Below are 23,143 nucleotides of genomic sequence, written 5' to 3' on the forward strand. Positions count from 1 at the left end.
GGCAATTAACTGAGGTCTTTATGATTTTCTTAAAGACCTTTCAAGAGATTTACAACATTCTAGAACAAGCACTGAGAATAGCAGCCCCATTTTCTTAGTTCTCTGCTCTATGAGGGAGAGAATCCTCATAGGCTCTTGTGTGATAGCTCAAAATTCACAAAACCACTGCAGCATGTAATTTCCTTTTTAGAATGGAGTACATTTTAAAATTTTACTAGTGCTGAGTGTTGAGTTTGTTTGGGGGGCCATTTCCGGCAAATCAACACATTTTTATTACTCCAAGAGAAGCAATAGACTAAGGGACTCCTTCCTGAACGTTGCCCCCTCTGGGCAGAAGACTCCGATGATGTCCCGCAAAATGGTCAGTAACTATAAGCGTGGACCCTTCCCAAGTCATTTGGGAAACACTCCTGCTTAAAGCAAGCCTCGGGGAGATGGGAGAGCGCTTGTACAATCTTTTTAGGTCTTTGCTATCTAAGTTCTTTGGATGGATGCCCTGCTTCACGAGAGGGTTTCTTGCCACCAGAGGCTTTCAGATATAGCTGGACAGTTGGGTTTGCCAGTGGTGGAGGAGAAATCTGGGATTTATTGATAAGTCAGGGAATTTGACTAGATTATTTGTTCTCCAGGTATGGTCCCTACACCAACAGAATCAGCATCTCTTAGGAACTTGTCAGAAAGGCAGATTCTCATGCATCCAGAATTACTGAATCAGAAACCCAGCAACCCGTATTTTAAAAGCCTTTCAGGTTATTTGGACACACACTTAAGTTTGGGATTCACTGGACTAGATAACTGGAATCCCTTTCCACTTTGAGATCCTAACTGCAGGGGAATATTCTTAATTTTAAGCCTCAAATTATACTGCCTAGCTGATGATAAAACATGAAAAGTCATCTGACTGTGCTGTAAGCACAAGGCTAGTTTTCTTAATAATACAATTCTTATATACATAATTTATAGGTATAAAAAAACATATGCTCCTTTTTGAGAATTTGGGAAATAAGGAAAAATTTAAAAAATCACCTAGAGGTAATTGCTGTTAACTTTTAGGAACTTATATATATTTTTTGGTTTATTTGTATGTTTATATGTTTTTAATACCTTGAAATCAGCTTCTTCTTTTTTTTTTTTAAGATTTTATTTATTTATTTGACAGACAGAGATCACAAGTAGGCAGAGAGGCAGGCAGAGAGAGAGAGAGGAGGAAGCAGGCTCCCTGCTAAGCAGAGAGCCCGATGCGGGACTCGATCTCAGGACCCTGGGATCATGACCTGAGCCGAAGGCAGAGGCTTTAACCCACTGAGCCACCCAGGCGCCCTGAAATCAGCTTCTTAATCTGTTTTCTGATTAATCTGTTTTCATTAGTGTTCTTTTGTAAATGTTTCTGATGTCATTAGATATTAATTAACATGGCTTTCAATGACAGAAAATTATTCTATTTGATGAATCTCACATAGCTTACTTAACCCTTTCCTTAAATGTTGGGTTTTTCTGCCATTTTTTTCACTGATAACCTATATTTTATTTAAAATAAATTTCTAAAAGAACAATGAACAAAATTTTAAGGGTCATAGGAAGTGAACTGGATCCATTATATTAATATTTGTAAGGTTCTTCTTGATATATGACTCCCACTGTTTTCCAGAATGGCTTTCTGGTTGTACCTTTTTTTTTTTTTTTTTAAAGACTTACTTATTTGAGAGAGAGAGCAAGAGAGCAAGTATGCGTACACATGCGAGTTGTGGGAGGGGCAGAGGGAAAGAATCCCAAGGAGACTTCCTGCTGAGCGCAGAGCCTCAGGTGGGACCCCTGAATCAGGACCTGAGATCACGACCATAGCGGAAATCCAGAGTCGGAGGCTTAACTGACTGAGCCATCCAGGTGCCCCTCTGGTTTATACTGTTATCTCACCACTTATACACCTCGACAGCAATGAATATTATTTTAAAAAGGAAATGAAATTATGCTACTTTGACAAGTGAAACATGGCATGGTTTTCTCACGATTTCAATCTGAAATTCTTTCCCCCTTTTTCCTTAACTTAAGATATTAAGTAATATTTCATGGCTTTGGATGTCCACGGTATTACTTCGGTGAACTGTCTGCTCACTATTGCATTTTTGCCTCTTCTCCTGGTTTCTAAGAGCTCTTTAGACACTGTGGGAATGAACCTGATCTGAGATAGCTGTTGCACACATCTTGACCTTGGCCTTTACAATTTCTGCATTGACTCTTGACTTGTAGACTTCAACGTGCTAGCAGTCAAATGTGTCACCTTTTTCTCAGAAAGTCCATGCTCACAGTGTGATTATAGTCATCTATATTCCCCCCTAGGTAGTCCTAATTTTTAATTAATTAATTGTTAAATAATTCATTTCTGATTTTGTTTTTGGAGTATAGTTGGAGGTAAGAGGTTTCGGTATATAATGACATTTTCCCAAATTGGCAATTTCTTTGATACTCTATATTAAAGAGCCCATTCTTTTCAAATTAACTTATGTTCTTTCTTCTTTTTTAATAGGCTTTATGTATACTAGGATTTCTTAGGGCTTTCCTCTGTACTAGTGATTTATCTATTCAATATCATGCCAAGTATTGTGGCTTTCTAACTATTTTAATACCTGTGGCAAGTCCTTCCTCACAGCTCTTTCATAAAACACCTTAACTATTGTATTGTTTTGTCAAGTTAAAAAAAATAATTGCATTGGGTTTTTGGTTGGGATCCCTATTTAGAAACATGGGATGTTTTAAAATTCAAATATATCTATATATATTTTTTTATATTGGTTAAGTCTTATTAGTTTAAATTTTTTCTTCACAATTCAGTTTAATATTTTGGTTTTGCTTGTTCCTATTATGATACTTTAATTTTTTCTATTATCTTCTTCTGATTAGTTAGTGCTGAAATATACAAAGGCTATTAACTTCTGTCTATCTTTCTATAGAGCTTCACTGAAATAATTTAATCTTTGGAGTTTTCAGTTGATTCCATTAGCTTTCTATATACATAATCATAGTATCTGCAAATAATGACAGTTTTGACTCTTTTCCAAATGGCTACATTTTTTTTTCTGTGTTGTTTATATGGCATTGGCTAAAACTTACAAATGGTATTAGCGTATAGGTCTCACCCAGGATTTTAATGAGAATTCTGCTAGTTTTTTAGTATTAAATAAAATGTTTATTATTTGCTTAGGATACTTTTTTTTTTCTTATTTTGAGGGATATTTTGAGTATTTTTCTGGTCTTAGTGTCCTAAGAGTTTTTTTCTTTAAAAATTACAATTTTGGGGTGCCAGGGTGGCTCCGTCAGTTAAGTGTCTCATTCTTGGTTTCTGCTCAGGTCATGATCTGAGGGTCATGAGGCTGAATCCCGTGTCAGGCTCCACACTCAATGGGGAGTCTGCTGGAGATTCTCAATCTCTCTCCCTGTGCCCATCTTCCTGCTCTCAAAATAAATAAATAAAATCTTAAAAAAAAAAAATAGGAGAACCTGGGTGGCTCAGCCAGTTAAGCATCAGACTCCTGATTTCACCTAAGGTCATGATTTCCGGGTTGTGAACTGAGGCCTGAGTTAGGCTTCATGTGCAGCATGGAGTCTGCTTGAGACTCTCTTCCTCTCCCTCTCTCCCTGCTCATGCTTCATCTCTCCAAAATAAATGAACAAATCTTTTAAAAAATCATAATTTCTGTTCAGTTTTTGTAGCTGTCCTAATTTCATGAAATGGATCAGGTGGCTTCCTTTTTTTGTTTATAATTCAGAAGAGTTTACATGAATATTTATTTCCCAATAGTATGGAAGAACTCACCAGTATGACCATCTGTTTTAAGATCATTTTGGATGTAATTCTTTGAAGGTATTTTCTCTTTCATTTGAAGTTACCTAGAATTTTCATGAGAAGGTCAAATTTATTAGAATCAAGATATGTCTTATAATTAAATGAAACCATCACATTTATACTTATATTTCATTACAGTATATATTTTATATTTTAAGGTCTCTGATCTTTATTTTTTTGTTTTTAAAATTGGGCTTTTAAATATTTGGCATGTTTAAAGAACAGGTTCTCAATTTTCCTGCTTCCTAATTATGTAATTTCTTCCTTAGCCTTACCATTTTCTTCCTTCTGCTTCTCCTCAGTTTGTTTTACTGTTGTTCTTCTAATTTTGCAATTATTCATTACATGTTTCCCCTTTTTAAATGATGAAAGTATATGACACTTTGAATTTACTTCCAAATACACTTCAGGCTATATTCTGCAGTTTTTCAATGAGAACCTTCTGATTTTTATTATTTTTGGAATAGTCTGTGATGGTGGTTTTGATCTCCCTTTGGATCTACTGTTCTTTAGGAGATTTAAAAACCTCCAAATGATTGGATTCTGCTTGTTTATTCATTTAACCTTCTACTATTAATTTCTGGGTTTGTTGCCTTATGATCAAATAAAATAACCTTTATGATTTTTCCCTCTGGCTTTATATAGATTTTCTTCTTTGTGAACTAGTTTAAGATCTATTTTAGTAAATATGCTCTGGATCCTTGAAAAAAACTGAGATATTTAATTTGTTTATAGGTTATAGAGTTATCTTATCCATATTGTGATTTTATTTTTGCTTCTTGACCTCAAAGGCAGAAAGAAATATTTTAAAGCCTCTCAATACTTGTATCTCTGTCAACTTCGTCTTTTGTATCTATTTTTTTCCTTGGAATATATATTCATCCTGTTTTTCCCAGTATATATTTTGATTCTGTTATTGCACACCTATAATTTTATGACTACTACATCTCAGAAATGAGTGTACCTTTTATCAAATGAAAAGTGACCTTCTTATTCCACTCCATGCTTTTGGCATGTTGGAAGGTTAGTTTGCCTAAAATTAATATAATTAATCATATCTAATCTATATCTTAATCATATCTATATATTAATCATATATAATTAATCAATTTTTTACTTTTGATTTCTCTATGCTTGATAAAAGATAAAATAAAAAGATATATATGTCCTTTTGCTTCTCTTACAAGAAACACATCATTGAATTTTAATTTTTAACCCAATATGAGAGTACTGTGCTTTTAACAGGGAATTTTAGCACATTTTTTGGGTCACTATTGATATATTTAGACTTAACCTCTTTCATCTTACCTGAACATTTTTATTTAAAGTTTGTTTGTTATTGTTAGGGTGGTGTATGGAATTGTCGAATCACTATATTGTACAGCTGAAACTAATATAACATTGTATGTTACCTAACTGGAATTAAAATGAAAACTTGAAAAAATTAAAATGTTTGCTTGTGATTTGCTTTCTATCTGGTTTGACATTGATAGGGTTCATGAAATTTAAAGCATCCAAGATTTGAAAGGTGTGCACCCTGTTTTTTATTTCACTAGTGATTATCTAATTATTCAAATTTTCTCCTGGTTTATGCTTTTTCATTATCAAAGTGAAGACAGACAATGAAAAATTTCACTATATTTTTACTATCCCCTCTTATTTTTAATTGTTAAAAATTATTTATTTTTTAAAATTTTTACTTATTTTTTATTTTTTTTTTTACTATGCCTCCCACATTCCTTCATTCTAATTTAACTGGTTTCAATTTTTACCAAAAGTTGTTTTGTGTCAAGATGTCCTGTCATTAAGCCTTTCATTCAGAATTACTTCCCAGCTGATGTATGTCTTCAGGAAAATGTTTCAGGAAGCGTACTTTCGTTTTCACTATTGTGAGCTGAAGGTGACTTTCTGTTCTGCACTGAATTATGTCTCCCCCAAATTCTTACATGGAAGTTTTAACCCCCACTGCAACTATATTTGGACACAGGACCTTTAAGGGGTAATAAGGGCAGATAAAGTCAGAAAGATGGGGCCCTACACCATGAGGGCTGGCATCCTTATTATAAGAAGAGACACCAGGAGTGTGCACGCACAGAGAAAACGCCATGTGAGGACACGGAGAGAAGGCAGCTGTCCGCAAGTGAGGAAGAGAAGCCATACCATGACAACCCCGCCAGCACATTGGTCTTAGACTTCCAGCGTCCAGGTGGGACAGTAATACATTTCCGTCATTGAAGACGCCCCATCTGATTTTCTGTGATGGGAGCCTGAGCAGATGCCTGTATCTTTACATGCGGCTATCCTTGGACTGTGTCTTAAGATCACTGGGTCACATCTCGTGTTTTCCCAGTGAACTGAAATCTCTGAAGGGTGGCCCGGAGAGAGGGTCAGGGTGGGGACAGGAGAAGCACTGGGCTGTTTCAAAAACCAAGTCCTTGCACAAAGAGAAATGGCAATCCAGTTTCCAGATCTTGCTGAGCCAGGTGGGAGAGGATTTGATTTCTTCCAGCCTTTTTTTAGAAGACAAGAGGAGTTTGGATAGATTTTTCTCAATTTAGCTCCATCGAAATTATAAGTAGTAGAAATTTCCTCCATCCTTTCTAATTCTAACAAAGTGGTAAGCTATTATTAGTTTTTGCTGTAGTGTGTTTTCATCTTTTTCTTAGTCTTCATAGAAGCCAGAAGATTGAGGTAAGGTTTTGCAGAAAAATCTCTGCTTTTGATACCCTTTATAGAAGTTGCCATCCCTAGAGTCTGTCTCTAGGGGCCAGTTTTATAATCTACAGAAGTCACATGGAACCAAGAGTGATGGAAACACATCTACGATTCAGGCCTGGTAGAAATCTCATGCAAACCCTTCCTCTAGTAGAAGAAAACTTGGTGTTCCGAGGGCTCAAAATAGCAGGTTCTTGAGATATTTGAATACTCCACAAGTGAGGGAGCTTAGAAACATTGCCTTTGCCTCTGGAGGTTTGCACAGTCACCACAGTACTGAAGGTGATATTAACGTAATGACCCAGGGAGCACCCTGGCCCCGAACATCGAGACAGTGTTTCTCTTCACCACCAAGTTTTTAGCTGGGTTTCTAGCTAAGCAGGAAGGATGCCTGGCCCCGTCATTGTGCTAAATGGAGGGCTGCTGTAGGTATGGTAAGTCGGGGAAGGAGGATGTTCCCTTTCTTTTGTTTGCTCATTTGTTCAGCATTTACTCACTGTTCAGCAAGTATCATTGTGACCCTGTTCCATACAAGGCACAGCGCTGGGTGCTGAGCGAGAACTTGGCGTCTCCCCTTGCAGAGGGGAGTTCAGGTCCATGGCTTGGTGGTGAAGTGTGTGCGTGGCGGGGGGTATGCCCCTGCCCCCCCACAATACCCCCTGGGCTCCGGGGGTCACAATGTCTGGGCAGAAATTACAGGGCCAGGGTACCGATTTGGCTTCTACACAGGAGATGCTTTCTAACAATTAGACTTATTCATCAACAGAGCAGATTTCCTTCTGGGGGGCCAAGTTCTTTGCCATTGCAATGACTCAAGAGGAGATGCCCGAGGATACTGCAGAGAAGTCTTGGAATTCGCCAGCTGTACATGTGAGCGCTTCAGGGTACAGGTCTTTGTCTCATTGGGTTTGGGAACCTGTCCCTCACAGTGCCTGGCACAGAGTGGGTGTTCAGAAGTCTCAGCAGGGACGTGAATGGGTGGATGAATAAAGTGGAAGACAGGCAGCACTGGATGATTTCCCCAAATGCCAGGCAACTCTGAGAGTCAGCTGTTTCCCACTGCCAGTGCCCCCACAGGGGCCCAAGATAAAGCTTCTCACCCTTGGCCCAAAGATTGGAGACACTCACCGTGCAAGGGGGCTGCATCCAGGGCTCCCCGTCCACTTGCATTGGCAGCAGCTTGTTTGTCCTGCAATACCAAGCACCGAGAGAACACAGTGAACTCTGAGGCTTCTGGAGTCCAAGAATTTTAGGGTGGTCCCCACAAAGGAGACAGAAGTGGGAGGACCTCCTCTGCCCACCTCGGAGTGGTTCCCTAAGACTGCCCTGGAGGGCTTGTTAAAAATAGATTTCTGAGCCCACCTCGGGAATTCTGACCAGGCAGGTCTTGGGGTCACAACTCAGGCTATGGGCCATTCCATTGCTTTGGTGTTCAGATCCTACTTCGAGAAACACTGTCCCGGGTGAGCTGTGAGGAGGGAGGTCCACTGCTGGAAGTTTGGGAAACAGCGGCAACAGGGATGGCAACGCCAGTGCTGAGCAGACCCTCAGTCAACAACCAGCCGGAGGGCCTGCAGACTGTGCCAGAAACTCCACAGTGAAATGGGAAAGGTTATGAAATGGGAAAAGGCCTGGTTTCCCTGTTGACTGAGAGGTTGCACCATGTCAATGAAGTAATGTCTCTAACTTATGCAAGGTACTGCTCAGGTCTGAGTGTGTTTGCCTTGCCCCCGCTCCTAACTTTCTCCTCATTCATGTCTTGCACAGCAGGGCACTCCATGGTTGCATGGACTATGAACTTGGCTTAGCTGGGAAATGGGGTCATTGAGAATACCGTCCCATGGTAGGAGGAGAGGAGAGAAGACAGTGTTGCTTTCTCGTTGGGGACAAGGCTTCTCTGCCATACGGATTCTTAGAAGGAGAGAGATGAGGTCTTTAGACTTCCTTCTGGGGAAGAGCTGTGAATTTGTTCTCTATTGCCTTTGGGAGAAAAGGAAAGTCCTTTCAGAAGCCTCTGGTCCGGGCGAGCAGGGAACAAACTGTTGCCACCCACTGGCTGGGAAGCTGTCACCTGGGTTTGTCATCTGCCCTGCTTTTGAAATGATAAAACAAGGGACACGGGCTATGTTTCAATGTCGATCACTGTCTGACTCCTCTTGAGAATATTTAATAATAAAAAATAATAAACCTAATAATAAAACCGATCATAAGAGGAGAGAGTGGCATTTTGGTTCTTGGGGCTGAGGGGGGTGTCTGGGAAATGCCCAGGAGGATGGGGATCTTGGCTCACCCCCTCTGTTCCATCTGAAAATAGGTTTACTGAATGTGAAGAAAAAGTCCTCCCTCTTCCACGTGGCTTTTTTGATTCCCCGGGGACTAAGACGTTATGTTCTCGTGATCTGTGTCAGCTATGGCTTGGCCGTGCAAACAGACTGGACCTACTCAGTGCCAGAGTCATGGAGGATAGACAAGGAAGGGAGTATGGAGATTAATGTGGAAAACAGGCGCCCAGCACAACAACAGCCCAGAGAGAAAACAAGCAAAGCTCTGAGTAATAATGGAAAAGACAAAGAAGATACAGGGAGGGAATGAAGAAATGGGTTAGTGGGATAGACTTCAGCTAAGGGGTGTCAGGGAACCAGCTCTGGGGATCTTTCTGAAAGATACTGGTTAGTGCCAAGAGCAGCACTTTCTTAAAAGTGTGCTGAGGACACTCACCCAAGGGGTTTTGGGAAGAAAGAGTTCTGTGGTCAAATACCTTTGGGAAGTCTGCATACTCTGGCCCTTCCAGGAGATCCCTAAGGCACACTAAAAGCTTTGAACTGTAAAAATTGAATGGGGGAAAAGGAAGGGAATAAAGACTTCTCGAATAACCAGGTGGAGAAGAATCTGATGAGTTTTATTGACTAAACAGAAGCAACCCAAATCAGAGGATGCCCTCTCTTAGACTGAATTTGTTCCAGCAGCCTGTAGTGACAGACTGTGACGGCCCCACCTTGCAAAAGCATCACCCTCTTAGGCAATTATGATAGATGGGCTGATGTTGATGGTTTGACTCTACAAAGGCACACAGGACATAGTATTTCTAAGGCCACTATCCAGGAAAGAGTGAGCAGAGAACCTGGTTTCTGTCACAGTGTGCTCCCTGGCATACATCTAGCATCTTAATTTGTGAAGATAAGAAAGGCAACACTGAGCAGAGGCTTGTAGCGGGAGGGAGGGAAAACTGAAAGGGAAGAAATCAGAGAGGGAGACAAACCATGAGAGACTGTTATCTATAGGGAACAAACTGAGGGTTGTTGGAGGGGAGGTGGGTGGGGGGATAGGATAACTGGGGGATAGGCATTAAGGAGGGCACATGATGTGATGAGCACTGGGTGTCACATGCAACGAATTAATAACTGAACTCCACATCTGAAGTGAATGAGGTACTATATATTGGTTAACTGAATTTTAAAAGAAAAGAAAAGGCAAGGAGTTGAACCTCTGGTTCTCTGGACCTCATAATCTTATACTATTTAGAGAACTTCACCAATTCATTACAAGGGAATAACAAACAGGTCATGGTGGACCCTTCAGTTGATGTCTTGGATGGTTGCATTATACCTGGTTTGGGAAACTAAATGTCTCTAAAGATACTCTTTATAAAAGTTCATCAGGCTTCCGTCCTGCACTCTCCCTGCACTGAAATCCAAAGATGGCTTCCTAGTCCTTGTCCATAAGAACACTGAGGGGAAAGAAGACCTGGAAGCTGCTGGGTAATGAGGAAACATACCTGATGGTGACAGAGGAGCATTGGGCTAGCCTCCTGCCCGCACTCTTCAGGCCAGTGTAGATCTGCCCCATCTCCATGGCTCCCTCTAGCCCCACCACTTCAAGGAGCTGGTCACTGAGGTCTGCAGAGTGAGACAAACAGAAGCAGTGCATACACATCTCTCTGTTCCTCAGGCTGGTTTTGGTCAGAAACCCAGATCTGTCAATGATACCCTTTCATCTCCCACCAAACAGCATTTTCAAACTAATTATGAATACGGAATTTCCCCCAAAGGTCAATACATGTACTTTTTATGAACAGAAACCCAATTCTAATGAAAAAAAGTTTTCATTCAGAACATTAATATGCATCCAATGAATAGGTTGGCAATTCTAGAAGCTTCTTCAAATGGAGAGGAACAAATGATGAACCAGCTATTTCCGAAATGATTTCCAACCCCCTCCCCCCACCTCCCCACCAGTGCAGCTAAAGACACATGGGTTTGGGTTTAGGATAGGAAGTGATGGTGACAGAAGTCCTTCTCTGTAGCTGGTTCAAGTTTCTTTTCTCTGAATATCGGAACAACATCATGGCCCTACTGATGATGACGGATGGTCAATTGACCTCAAATTTGGCCTGTGGGAAGCTGGTGGTGAGCCAACCTCTTTCAGGACACCAGGTGCCTCATCTGAGCCAAGGAAGAGAGTATTTCACCTCCACCAGATTATTCTGGGTCCACAGTAGAAAAAGTGGGACAGAAAATATGAGTTTCAGGCTCAGAGTCCCATAGGCTCGAAGGTCTCTCACAGTGGCAGTTCCTCCTGATTCAGCACCTGGAAGATATCTTTTGTTCAGAGTTCCTGAGGGCTGCCCTTGCCTGATTTCTTGTGAAATGGCAGGATCAAGGTTTGATGCTGGGAACAAGACTCACTTTTACCACACAACTTTAGTAGTTAAAACAGAAACAAAACAAAAAGGCGGATTCTTTAAAGCTTCCTTTTTTTTTTTTTTTTGGCCTACTAAGGCAAAGGTACTTTTCTCACAGATTGTACCCAGTCACTAACATCCTACTAATATCCCTAAACAAGAAAGTTAATGCTTTTATTTATTTAATAGACAGTTTTTGTCAAAGGTGCCTCCTGGTTATAGCGTAACGGTGTTTGTTAAGATTGCCAAGGAGATATTTGGGCTTGTCTTTACTTTTTTGTTTAGAAGACTATTGTTTAAAAACATTGTCTTGATGGACATATTTCGAATGAAGAGTTAAGCAGACCATGGGGCTGACCACAAATGTGTCAACACTGCTCCAATCCAACCTCCTGATGATCACTGATGGACAGCAGCTGCCAACAAATAGTGCTCGCTGGTCTTCCTGTGACAGACACAGAAGCTTTCCCCTCTATTTTCTATTTCAACCCACACTCCCGTACTCCTTCTCCTCCCCTCCTTCTCTCCTTGCCTTTCTCCTTCTCCTTCTTCTTCCTCCCCCTCCCTCTCCTCCCCCTCCCCTCCCCCTCCTCCTTCTTCCTCCTCCTCCTCTTCTTCTTCTTCTTTCTCCTGCTCCTCCCCCCCCTCCCCCTCCCCTCCCCCTCCTCCTTCTTCCTCCTCCTCCTCCTCTTCTTCTTCTTCTTCTTTCTCCTGCTCCTCCCCCCACTCCCACTCCCCCTTCTTGTTTTCTTCTCCTTCCTTTTCTTCTTCTTCTTCTCCTCCTCCTCCTCCTCCTTTTTCTTCTTCTTCACCTTCTCCTCCTTTTTTTTTTTTTTTCCGTATCTATGAAGAGATACTGTCTCCTCTGTCTCTTAAACTCTCTTAAACTCTCCATCTCATTTGGTCTTGGACCAAGAGGCCGTGAAAGAGCAGTGTTTGTTTAGGAGAACGCTCCAGGCTCTCTTAAAGAGTTTGGCTCCAATAAACAACGAATATCTAAACCTCTAGTCATTTAATTAGTTCCCTTCTTACCAAAGAGCATTAAATAACCATTGAGTAGTCTTAGCTTACTGTCCCATTTTAACAGTGTCTGTGAAATTAGCACAGGTTATGAATGAGAGAGGAGTGAGGAAGGGAGGAAGGAGGAGGAGGGAGGACAGAAACAGAGGAGTGTATCTAGGGGTAAGGAAGGTGGGGGAGTTATACTGGGGTAGGAGGAAAAAGAAGCAGAACTTTTCAGAGGTTCCCCTAATGGCAGAAAGACAGATGTCTTGTAAAATGTTGCTCTTTGTACCAGGCTTCAGTATTTGACAGTGCTGTTATAGTTCAGTGTTTTCCCTCCTTGAAACATTTCCTGGTAACAAAATGTTCTAAGAAGCAGGGGACTTAATAGACTCAAGTGTTTCAGCTTTTACAATGTCTTGGTCTTTTAACAAATTTTCCTGTTGAATGGCTTTAAGTTGTTATCACTTCCCACACATTACCTTGCAGCTATCACTTCCCACACATTACCTTGCTTCCTGGCTCTAGAAGAGAAGTAATGAAGGCTGATCTCATCCACATGGTGGGTGGGTGGGGGGCAGAGGCTTACACACATGTGGGACTGAGGAGATAAATTCAGGGTAAGGGGCTAGGATATACTGGTATACTTTTTGCCGTTCTGCTTTTGAATTTGTACTCTGAATCTTCTCTGGCATAAAGAGGCTAGGATGACCCTTGTCTACTACTGGAGGAATACTTAACTGCTCTTCTACTTCTCCACCATTGCCTAGCTGATCTTTCTTTCCTTTTCTTACAATGCCTCCCATGAGATTCTGAGATAAGGAAATCTATTTCATGTTGTTTCCCAAACTTATGGGACCACAAGTCTTTTCTTTTGTGTGATACTCATAAACAGCCCATGGTAGTTTTCTTTGATACACATTTTGGGATATTTTGACATCACTTAATTCCCTTTACTTCCTTTAGCACAGAGATACTTATGCATAAATCAAATTTGGACTTAAAGTGAAAAAGAATAGAGTGCAAGTCAACATCCAAGCACACAGATCAATTAATATTTAGAACTTAGAATCCAGGATCAGGACATCTGGTATACCAGGTGTCTGTTTTACCTGGTACCAGTGATTCAGATTATGGTTTTGGCAATTCACATCACCTCCATACTGTCTCTCTTTACACTTTTCAACTCATTAGTATTTAAGCTGGAATGTTCATGTACCTTAGTAAAACAGGGATTCATTCATTCATTCATTCATTCATAAGTTACTGAGTAGCAACTGAGTGCCAGATAAGAACTGGGAATACAAAATGTTCTACTCTTGAAGGACTCTTGGTCAAGAGGGAGAAAATGTAGTAGGTGTAGAAAATGCTATAACTGAACTGTGAGGACAGGAGGCGTGAGTAAGTATGGGAGGGCTAAGTAAGGGAGGAAGATGTCACAAACTTTTAAAGAAAGTCTTGAAGGATAAATGCTGGGTTAAGAAGGAGAAGGGGAAAAGATGTTCCAGGGACAGAATGATATGTAGGGTTGGACGGTCACAGAATGCAGAAAGAAATTAATTTAGCAATAAATCACTTGGCAAGTTCTTTGAAAAATATAAAAAAAATTCTACATAAGGAGAATTATTGTCTAGAATGTTTTGTTTGTTTGTTTGTTTTTGACCCCTATAGGAAGAGGATCGCTGAGCTGTGCACAAGTTTGCTGCAACCACTAGAGTGAGGCCTTTCAGTTCTGCCCCTGGCAAAAATCCTTGTGTTTGTGGGCGGGGAACATTTAATATACACTCTCTAAGGAGGAAAAAAAGATGAAGAATGGGGAAATGGAAAAAAGGAGAATGTGGAAACAAAGCAAGAACAGCAAGGATGGCAATAGCAGCTCCAATCTGGCCCGCTTGACTCAGCCCCCAGTATGGGATTTTATAAATGCAAATCCGCTCATGTCATCCTCATACCAAAAATCCTTCAGTGGCACCGATCATAACACCAGGTGCTGGCAAGGGAAGCTGAAATGTGCGTTCTTTCACACCTATGATGAAAGTGCAAATTGGCAAAAACTTTGACAATGGGAGTCTACAGTTTTCATACTGTTGATTCATTAATTTCTTTTTTGGTACCAATCACAAGAAATCATTGACAGGATCTAAGTGCACACAAATATGAACACTGTTGTATCATTTATAGCAGTGACATCCCCCCTTCCTCATTTCCGTCTGTATGAGAATAAAGTATACAGTATCCATGACGATAGACTTTTGCGCTGTCATTAAGATATTTACAAAACTTCGAAAACATTAACTATGTCCATGACGTTAAGTGTGAAGGTGAGATACACACTTATTTATACACAGCATGTCCTGAGCTAAGTAAGAATATGCATAGGAGAAAAGGATAAATTCCCTTAATATCCTAACAGTGTTGAGTTCTGGATCATTAGATTCGAGACCACTGTTATTTTCTACTTGATGCTTTTCTACATTTTTCATATTTTCTAGAAGTATGTATTAATGTTATAATTTAAAAATCATTTAAAAAAACCCTATCAACTGACTGCTCTTCATACCTGTAAACTTGATGTAAACTCCCTGGCTTGTTGCCCAAGGCAACAAGGCGTCTGTCAAGAGGCTGCCTTTTCCTGACACTCTAGGGCTAGGTACCTGTGCCTGACATGGACAAACAGCATGAAGTTTTCCAGGTAATCTCTCCTTTGTGCCTCTGTGTATGCCGTACCCCTGCTTGAAATGCCCATTTCCACTTTTACTTGTTCATCAAGACTCAGGTCAAGCGCCATCAACTTCACGAAGCCTCCTTGCACTGCAGTTTGGTTTAGATCCTCAAACTTTTCCAGGTAAGTGTTGTCAAGGAAAGAACAAGGGCGTTGATGTCCTGATGGTGGGCAAGAGATGGCTGTAACACTTGCTGTGGCACAGGGTCTAGTTTGAATAGGGAAGGAGATGAAGGACTAAAGGAAAGGGAGAAGGGAGCGAGAGGTGTAATGAGTTCTAGAAGGTGTTGTGAGCCAGTGGGAAGAGGAGGGTTGGGAGAGATGCGGTGAGCAGTGCTAGTACATTCCAAGTCCCTCCCATGGCCCCAGTGTTGGGCAGCTGAAGAAGAGGGAGGTGATGGGTGTTAGCGTCAAGGCGAAGTGAGGCTAGGTCAATGGTCACCATCCTTTGCTGTAGGTTACGGTTACCTGGAGAGTTTTTACACATAACAATGCCCAGATTGCATCTATACCAGTTACATCAGAATATGTGGGCCTGGGAGCTAGGTGTCAGTGCTTGTTTTTAAAGATCCCCAGGCGATTCCAAAAGGCAGCACAGTTTGGGAACCACTGGGCTGGGATGTTGGGTGGATCACTTCTCAGAGTGTGGTCTTGTAGCAGCAGCACCAATGTCGCCCAGGAACTTGTTAGAAACACAAACACTCGAGCCCCGCCCCAGATCTACTGAATCAGAAACTCTGGGGGTTAGGCCCAGCAGTCTGTGTTCTGACAAGCCTTCTGGAAGATTCTGAGGCACGCTCAAGATTGAGAACCTGAGCCTTAGGCAATAGAACTGCCCAAAATATACAGCAGGAGTTGGAGTGAAAAAGATAAAAAAACAAGTTATTTCCTAATTACTTTGACCTAGGGCTTTTTCACTTGAAAATTAGGAGTTAGGAATAATAACCAAGTGTGGTTATGAGATCGAAATGGCAGAGCTGAATGCTAAAGTGTCTGGCATAGAGTGGGCACTAAAAATCTCTTAGTTTTACTTTCCTTTTCTGCCAGATTCAACCTGATAGCTCCCAGTCGTCCAGCTGGCTACCTTCCTAGAGCTGTGCGTACAAATGTCCCCAAATTTTTAAAACATCTTCTGTGGTCCTCATAGTTTCACACTTTCACTCTTCCTTCTCTCTGCTTCTTCTACTTTGATCTCAATGGTCCCATTTTGCTTTTATCTTTTTAGTCCTGCCCACTGTCGGCAGGTGGGATTGGAGCTCGCTACTAACAGGTAAAGCTGGCAGAGCATTCATAGTGAAGGGGTATGTCTGATCTGTCCTCTCCCTCCTTCAGGCCCTTCAGGAACCTTGGAAGCCCAAGGGACACGCATTCAAAGTTATCTGTAGCTGGCCCCGTTCCCTCCACAGGTGTCCTTTTGCTTAGATAACTCCTGTTTACCCTCCTGAGATACCCCAAGCACCATGCTTCTTCCTTGTCCTTTGCTCAGACAGTGGATCTCTGAGAAAGACAACTGTTTCTGAACATATCACTCTCCGAACTCCAGTGAGAGTTAGAAGTGGGGATGCTTTTCTGTTTTGTTTATCTTTGTAACCCTAGCAACTAGCCTACCTCTTGGCATACAGAAGGCTTCCAATAAATGTTGGTTGAATAGGGGAGCCTGGGTGGCTCAGTGGTTAAAGCCTCTGCCTTCGGCTCAGGTCATGATCCCAGCATCCTGGGATCGAACCCCGCATCGGGCTCTCTGCTCAGTGCAGAGCCTGCTTCTCTCTCTCTCTGCCTGCTTCTCTGCCTACTTGTGATCTCTGTCTGTCAAATAAATAAATAAAATCTTTAAAAAAAAATGTTGGTTGAATAATCTGAATAAGATACATGTTTTAGTGCCAAAGACATTAAAGGTTTGACCTGAAAGAGGAAAATGATAGTGAATAATAATAATAATAATAATGATAACTACTTGCCTAGATTGAACTTGGTAGCAGGCTTTCCATGAATTAATTTATTAATATGTATATAACAGGTAATGATGACCCATTCTGGTTTTTGCCTCTCTCTCTCTCTTTAAAAAAAGATTTTATTTATTTATTTGAGAGAAAGAGAGCATGAGTGGGGTGCAGAAGCAGAGGGACAGGGAGAAGCAGACTCCCCACCAGGCAGGGAGGGTCCCGTGGGGCTAAGTCTCAGGATTCTGGCATTATGACCTGAGCTGAAGGCAGACGCTTAACCGACTGAGCTACCCATGTGCCCATTGCCTCTCACTCTTAATCCATAATTCTAATGACCATCCTCATCTTGGCTTCTGGTTCACACTAATGAAAATTCAATCATTTCAGATGCAAAGGAAGCTCAGGCTATATTAGTGGTGTGATTTAACTCCTTGCTTGCCATATCATAGGGAAGCATGGGAGATCCTTAGCCTAGCAGGATGCCTTGCTACTCTCAACCCCAATCCTATCTGTTTCCTCTTTAGTCAGTCATACTCCAGATTTAGGCTGAGAACAGCAATGGGCCAACCCAGGGAACCAAGAAACCCCCAATGGACGTGTGGAAACCCCACGTGACAGCACCCAGAGAGTTTCTGAACCATCCCACCATATTGCCCCACACCCTAGAATGCCTGTGGGCACTGTCCCCTTACCTGGGTTCTAGCAGCATGGGTGAGCTGAGATGTTGGGCGTCCCTGCTTTGGGTTGGAGTCCTATCAGCTCAGTGGGGAGCACTGGTTAGCTGATGCTCACCTGAAGGTCTTCCTGGCAGGGGTATGTGTCTGACTAATTAGAAATGCAAAAAGGAATTTGTCCCTACTTGATAAATGGCCTCTGGCAGACAAATAAGGAGTCATAGTGCTCACGGCAGCTTCTGAGAAACTGTACAAGTTTAGGAGTTTAGGGCCAACAGCTTGTGTCCATATAGGGCAGGTTTTGAATCTTTCCTGAGTCTGTCAGTTGGCTAAGCCTGCCGTAACAAAATCCCATGAGGCTGGGGGGCTTGAAACAGCACAAATTTATTTTCTCACAGTTGCATTGGCTGGACAGCTAAGATCAAGGTGTTGTCAGGTTCAGTCTCTCCTGAGGCCTCTCTCCTTGGTCTGCATATGGCCACCCCCTGGCCACCTGTTCACATGGCCTTTCCTCTGAGGCTGTGTGTCCCTGGCATTTCTCTGCACGTGTCCAAATCTCTTCTTAAAAGGACACCAGTGAGATTAGATTAAGGCCCACCCTCACTGCCTCATTCTGTCTTGATCACTTCTTCAAAGACCCTATCTCTGAACACAGTCACATTCTGAGGTAGAGGATAAGGGCTTCAACATATGAATTTTGGAGATGACAAAACTCCCCTCAGGTCCCTGCCCCATAAAAGGCACAATAACAAAACCTACTTCATAAGTTACTTTGAGGACAAAAGAGTTAAAGAATGTGAAGGTGTTCCATAAACAGCTATTAGAAATGTTCCTTATCCCTCTTCTAGGGAGAAGCTGACCTACACTGGAGGGGAGTAGGGGGTTGGTGGGCCTTCTTACGATCCTCAGAAGGAAAGGATGCAAGTGGAACTCTGCCTTGTGGTGGGGCCAGGTTCAGTCCCCATGGTCCAGACAGGTGAATGGCAGCTGGCAGGCCTCTCTCAGACTCGGCCTGCCAAGGCTGTGGCAGGTGTCACCTTGGGCTCCTTCTCCTGGGTCCAAATTTCCATGGAGATGGGCCACGTGCCCTCGGAGGCTCAGGCACCCAGAGCCCCACAAAGCCAGGCACTGAGCAGACCGCCTCGGCTCCCCACTGGGTCTGGTCTGCACAGATGAAAGAATGCTCCAGGCTAAAGAGCTTCAAAGCCAACTCAGAAGCCTGGCATCCCCAAAATAGCCTGGGCACGGGGAGATGGAGAATCCCACAAGATTCTTTCTTGATTTTCTGTAAGGGAAGGGCTCTGGGCTTTCCTTGGGCACAAAAGGGTGAGTAAGGAAGGCTGTAACTGACAAACAGGATTTTCACCAGGTGCGTTCCCAGCTGGCCTCTTGGGTATCTCGACTACAGCTACCCAGAAGAATAACCCAGGACCAATGCTTTTCCTAGGGATCCAAGCTCAGTCACAGGATAGAGGCAGAGAGACCTTTGCCCGCAAACCAAGCAGGCAGGAGGCCTTGTTCCTTGGCATTCTGCAAACCCAGTGTGAAGAATGTGCTCCTGAGATAAGCTGTGGGGCACAGAGCATGGGCCCTGGACAGACATCAACTACTACTGCTTGGCACACACTAGTCTTATCACCTTGGGATAAGTCACTTTGCTTCCCTGAGTCTTATTTTTTTAAGTGGGCAACATGCACAGCATGGGACTTGAATCCATGACCCTGAGCTGAGTCAGGAGTCAGATGCCCAACTGACTGAGCCATCCCGGTGCATCCTCCCCCACCCCAGTCTTTCTAATTATCTGGCAAATGGAGATATAATAACTCACTGGCAGGCTTATGGTGAGGTTTAGAAGTGAACCAATCAGGAGCCCTGCCCAGAAAGCCCTCAAGGACTAGTAGAAGTTATTGTGATTTTATGTTCCTTGGGAAGGGGTATCTCCAGCATATCCTGTCTTTGCGACATGGTAAGTGAGCGGCCCTCTGCAGGTGGTCATTAATGTGACCCAGACCAGGTGGTGCAGGAGGGGGAAAAAAGAGGGAAAAGAGGAGAGGGATGATGGGGGAGGGGTGGGTAGGAAAAGAGGGAGGAGAAGGTCAGGGAAGAATGAAATGCTGAGAAGAAAAGCAGACAGCAGGATGGCCAGAGATACTGTGACCTTGAGCTTTTAGGATGACTGCCCCTCCTGGCAAATGTAGCATCCCTATTCCTACTTCTTTAAATCTGAAGCAGAATGGAGGCTCAGCATTTTATTTGGAAATGGGTTCCTTTAGTTCTTTTCCTTTCCCTGAATTCCTGTGTGTGTGTGTGTGTGTGTGTGAGAGAGAGAGAGAGAGAGAGAAAGAGAAAGAGAGAGAGATACAATCCCACAGTGATCCATTGTTCCTGGGCTGAGCAAGGAGAGAGTTGAGGAGGATCTGGAGATATTTCAGGCATGGTTTTGACGCCCTGGTCTAGCTAGGCACCTCCTTTTAGGGACGTTTCCTTTGTGCCCTGCTGTTGTCATACTGGCTTGCAGGTTTCTTCTACTCCCCAGGGTCTGTAAAGCCCCATAAGAGAGGGTATTGAGTGGTCTCTGACTCTGGATAATCCAGATGGCAACAGGTAGGAAGGAGAAACAGCCCAGAACCTCCGTGTTCTGAAGAGGAGAGGCTGTAGGGTTGGAGGGAAAGGGAATGTGTCGATCTAGCAGGTAAGAGCTGGGATTTTTGTCTCTGCTCTGGCTGTCTAGTTGAGTAACCTCAGGCAAGTCACGTTCTTCCTCAAGGCCTCCATTCTCCCTGACTTGGGTGGGGGCAATCTAACCTTCGAGTCTGTTTGAGCTGTTCCCACAGAAGTAGAGACCAGATTGCCTGACTGTCTGGGTCAAGTGCATTTACCATTCTTTACACTGTGCAGAAGACAGAACATTCTGTGCAATCCTACACTGAGGCAAGAGAAAGAGCAAGGGTGGGTTCACCATGGACATTGTTGTTGGCTCCTGAAAGCCTTCTGTGTGGTGAAGTGGGGAGGAAAGAGTGGGACCTCCATTCTGTGTGACTTTCTGTTCCTGGGTTGGGCAGGGCTCTGACGAAAGCTCCGTCTTTTGTGAAAGGGGGGCTTCTAATCCCCTCTATGCCCAAGGGTCAGGTGTTTGAGGAGGAGAGATGCAGTGTGCTGGGGAAGTCATGTGGCAGGAAATTTCTCAGGAAGAAATGGCCTCCTGGAAATGGCTCTGAAGTGAGGGCCTGACATCATTATGCCTCCAAGAAAAACCAAGAGTGAGAATGTCTTAGAAGGCCTGGGAGGCAGTGGAGATACGGGGAATCTTGACTGCGTGGTCCCAGTGAAGAAATGAAGAAAATGACCAATAGCAAGCACAGACTCTGGGCCAGGCCTAAAGCTTTACAAAGGTTATTGCTTTTAGCCCTCATGGCAACTCTGTTAGGTGGAAACTATTATCTTGATATTAAAAAACAAACAAACAAAAGAAAACAAACACCCCCCAAAACTCTTGAGGCTCAGAAGGCTTGAGGAGTTCTGCCTAATGTCACCAAGCTGGCAGGTGGGATAGCCGGAATTCAAACCAAGGCTTGTCTGACTCCAAAAATAAACTAGGAATAAAAAACTCAAGGCAGAGACAAAATACCTAGGAGTGATAGGATGTCCAATGGCCAGGAAATGAGCATGGAGAGGCTGAGCCTCTCCTCGGTTCCTCTCAGGGAACACTCCTTGGCTACGCGATCTTATTAAATGGAATGCTGACTTTCTCGGCTAGAATGTGAAATGCTATTGTTGGTATTTTGTCGGTATATTAGCTGGCTTTATTTTGCTCACTGAGCTTGAGAAGCTTCGGTTCCAGGTGCGGTGTATATAATAGAATAAATCAATTAGTGGTGAGATTTTCCAGCTCAACTCAAACCTGATTCTCAGGCATGACACATATAATAAGGTACATTGCAGACATCTACACCCACCAAGCTAATCACAGCTCGGAGAGATGTGCACACCACCCACCTGCCCCAGAAAGGCAGAAGTAGAGAGTTGCTATCAGGAGGGACTGTTTCCGGCTGTTGGGTCAGGATTGGCCAGAGATGGGGGGGTGGGGGAGGGTACTGCGGTGCACATGAAGGGAACACCATGTTTGCAATAACAAGACTTGGCCCTAGTCCCAGATCCACCAATTAGTGTGGCCTCGGACAGGTCAATTAACCTCCCTGAGCCTCGTTTTTCTAATTATAAAGTGTTTCTCAAGGGTGCTGCAGGGGATTAAAACGAGATGATGAGTATAAAGTATTTCTAGCATCTAGTGCTAAATTCAAGGAGATGCTTAACCAGTATTGGACGAAGTGGCCTGAAAATGGGAAGAGGAGGGTGCAGGCGGCACACTGGAGGTGGAAAAGACCCAGGTTCCGGTGTAAGGCCTCCTCTCTTCGAACAAGGGAGCCGTGCGGTGTGGAGGCAGACAGGAGGGCGGAGCATGTGGGTAGAAGCTGGGATGCTGTTGGGTGGTTTGTGGGGGAGAGCGGAACCACCCACTGGGCAGCGTCCCCTTCCTCTGTCCTCCCTGCTGGCTTTTGTTCTCATTAACTTCTGAACTGGTCGCCTGCTGCCCTTCCCTTTCCCTGTCCTCTAACCCAAACTGCACACTCGTCTCCCATCTTACTGCTCTGGGTTTGAACACCTTCACCTTTTCCTCTCTTCCTATTATTTGAGGATCATGGACAAATCCCATGGCGCACGACTCATAGATATCTACCTTTCCAGCCTTCTTTTTTTGTCACCTCTGCATGCTGGTGCTCTAACCTATGCTCCCCTTCTCTCACTCACTGTCTTTTCAAATCCTTGCCAGCTTCACCTGTGAGCACATACACATTCGGTATCTCGCTCATTCATTCATTCATTCATTCAGACATCAAATATTTCCTGGTCACCTCCTGGCTGCAGGGCATAGTACTGGCAGCCAGGGATCAAGTTCTTAAGGAAAGACCTCCTTGTCTTGCCCCCCACACTCTTATGATACTCTGCTTCTGCCGCTCCGTGGTGCTCACCTATGGTACCGGCATTAACAGAACTGCTCTCCATGTATTTCCTGTAGGTAGACTGTGAGCTCCTGGAGTCCCCACACTCTTGCTTGCATCCTCCGCAGCACCTGGAGCCCTACAGGTCCTTGAAGGCAGGTTTGAATCCATGCTCTGTCCTGTCCTGTGGGCCATGGGACCCTATTAACCTCAGTGTCCTCAGCCATAAAGTGGATTAAATATAGAACGTTTCCAACTTAACAATTGTTCAACTTTATGGTGATGCAAAAGTAATATACTCAGTAGAAACCATACTTCACATATTGAATTTTGGTCTTTTCCCAGGCCAGGGATACACGGTACCATACCGTGTCCTGCTGCTGGGCATGGGCAGCACAGCACAGCTTCCAGTCAGCCACATGATCACGGGGCAGATGACCGCTATGCAGACAGCCACTCTGGTTTTCAGTTTCAGCACAGGATTCATTATATTACATGAGATATTTAACACTTTATTATAAAATAGGCTTTGTGTTAGAGGATTTTTCCCCAATTGTAACATATG

General features: G+C 43.2%; 1 protein-coding gene across 2 annotated transcripts in view; it reads right to left on the minus strand.

Annotated features, from left to right (window-relative positions):
• Positions 1–23,143, minus strand: part of DGKG (diacylglycerol kinase gamma) — a 159,549-nt gene that overhangs the window by 3,907 nt on the left and 132,499 nt on the right. For both annotated transcript variants that reach the window (XM_032875584.1, XM_032875583.1), the window contains 2 exons: positions 10,332–10,452; positions 7,685–7,745 (listed from right to left, as the gene is read on the minus strand). In XM_032875584.1, the coding sequence (XP_032731475.1) occupies positions 7,685–7,745; positions 10,332–10,452 (182 nt within the window). The remainder of the gene's footprint in view (positions 1–7,684; positions 7,746–10,331; positions 10,453–23,143) is intronic.

The sequence above is a fragment of the Lontra canadensis genome, unplaced genomic scaffold (assembly GCF_010015895.1).
Source record: "Lontra canadensis isolate GAN:19392208 unplaced genomic scaffold, GSC_riverotter_1.0 scaffold56, whole genome shotgun sequence".
In the NCBI taxonomy this organism is placed as follows: Eukaryota; Metazoa; Chordata; class Mammalia; order Carnivora; family Mustelidae; genus Lontra; species Lontra canadensis.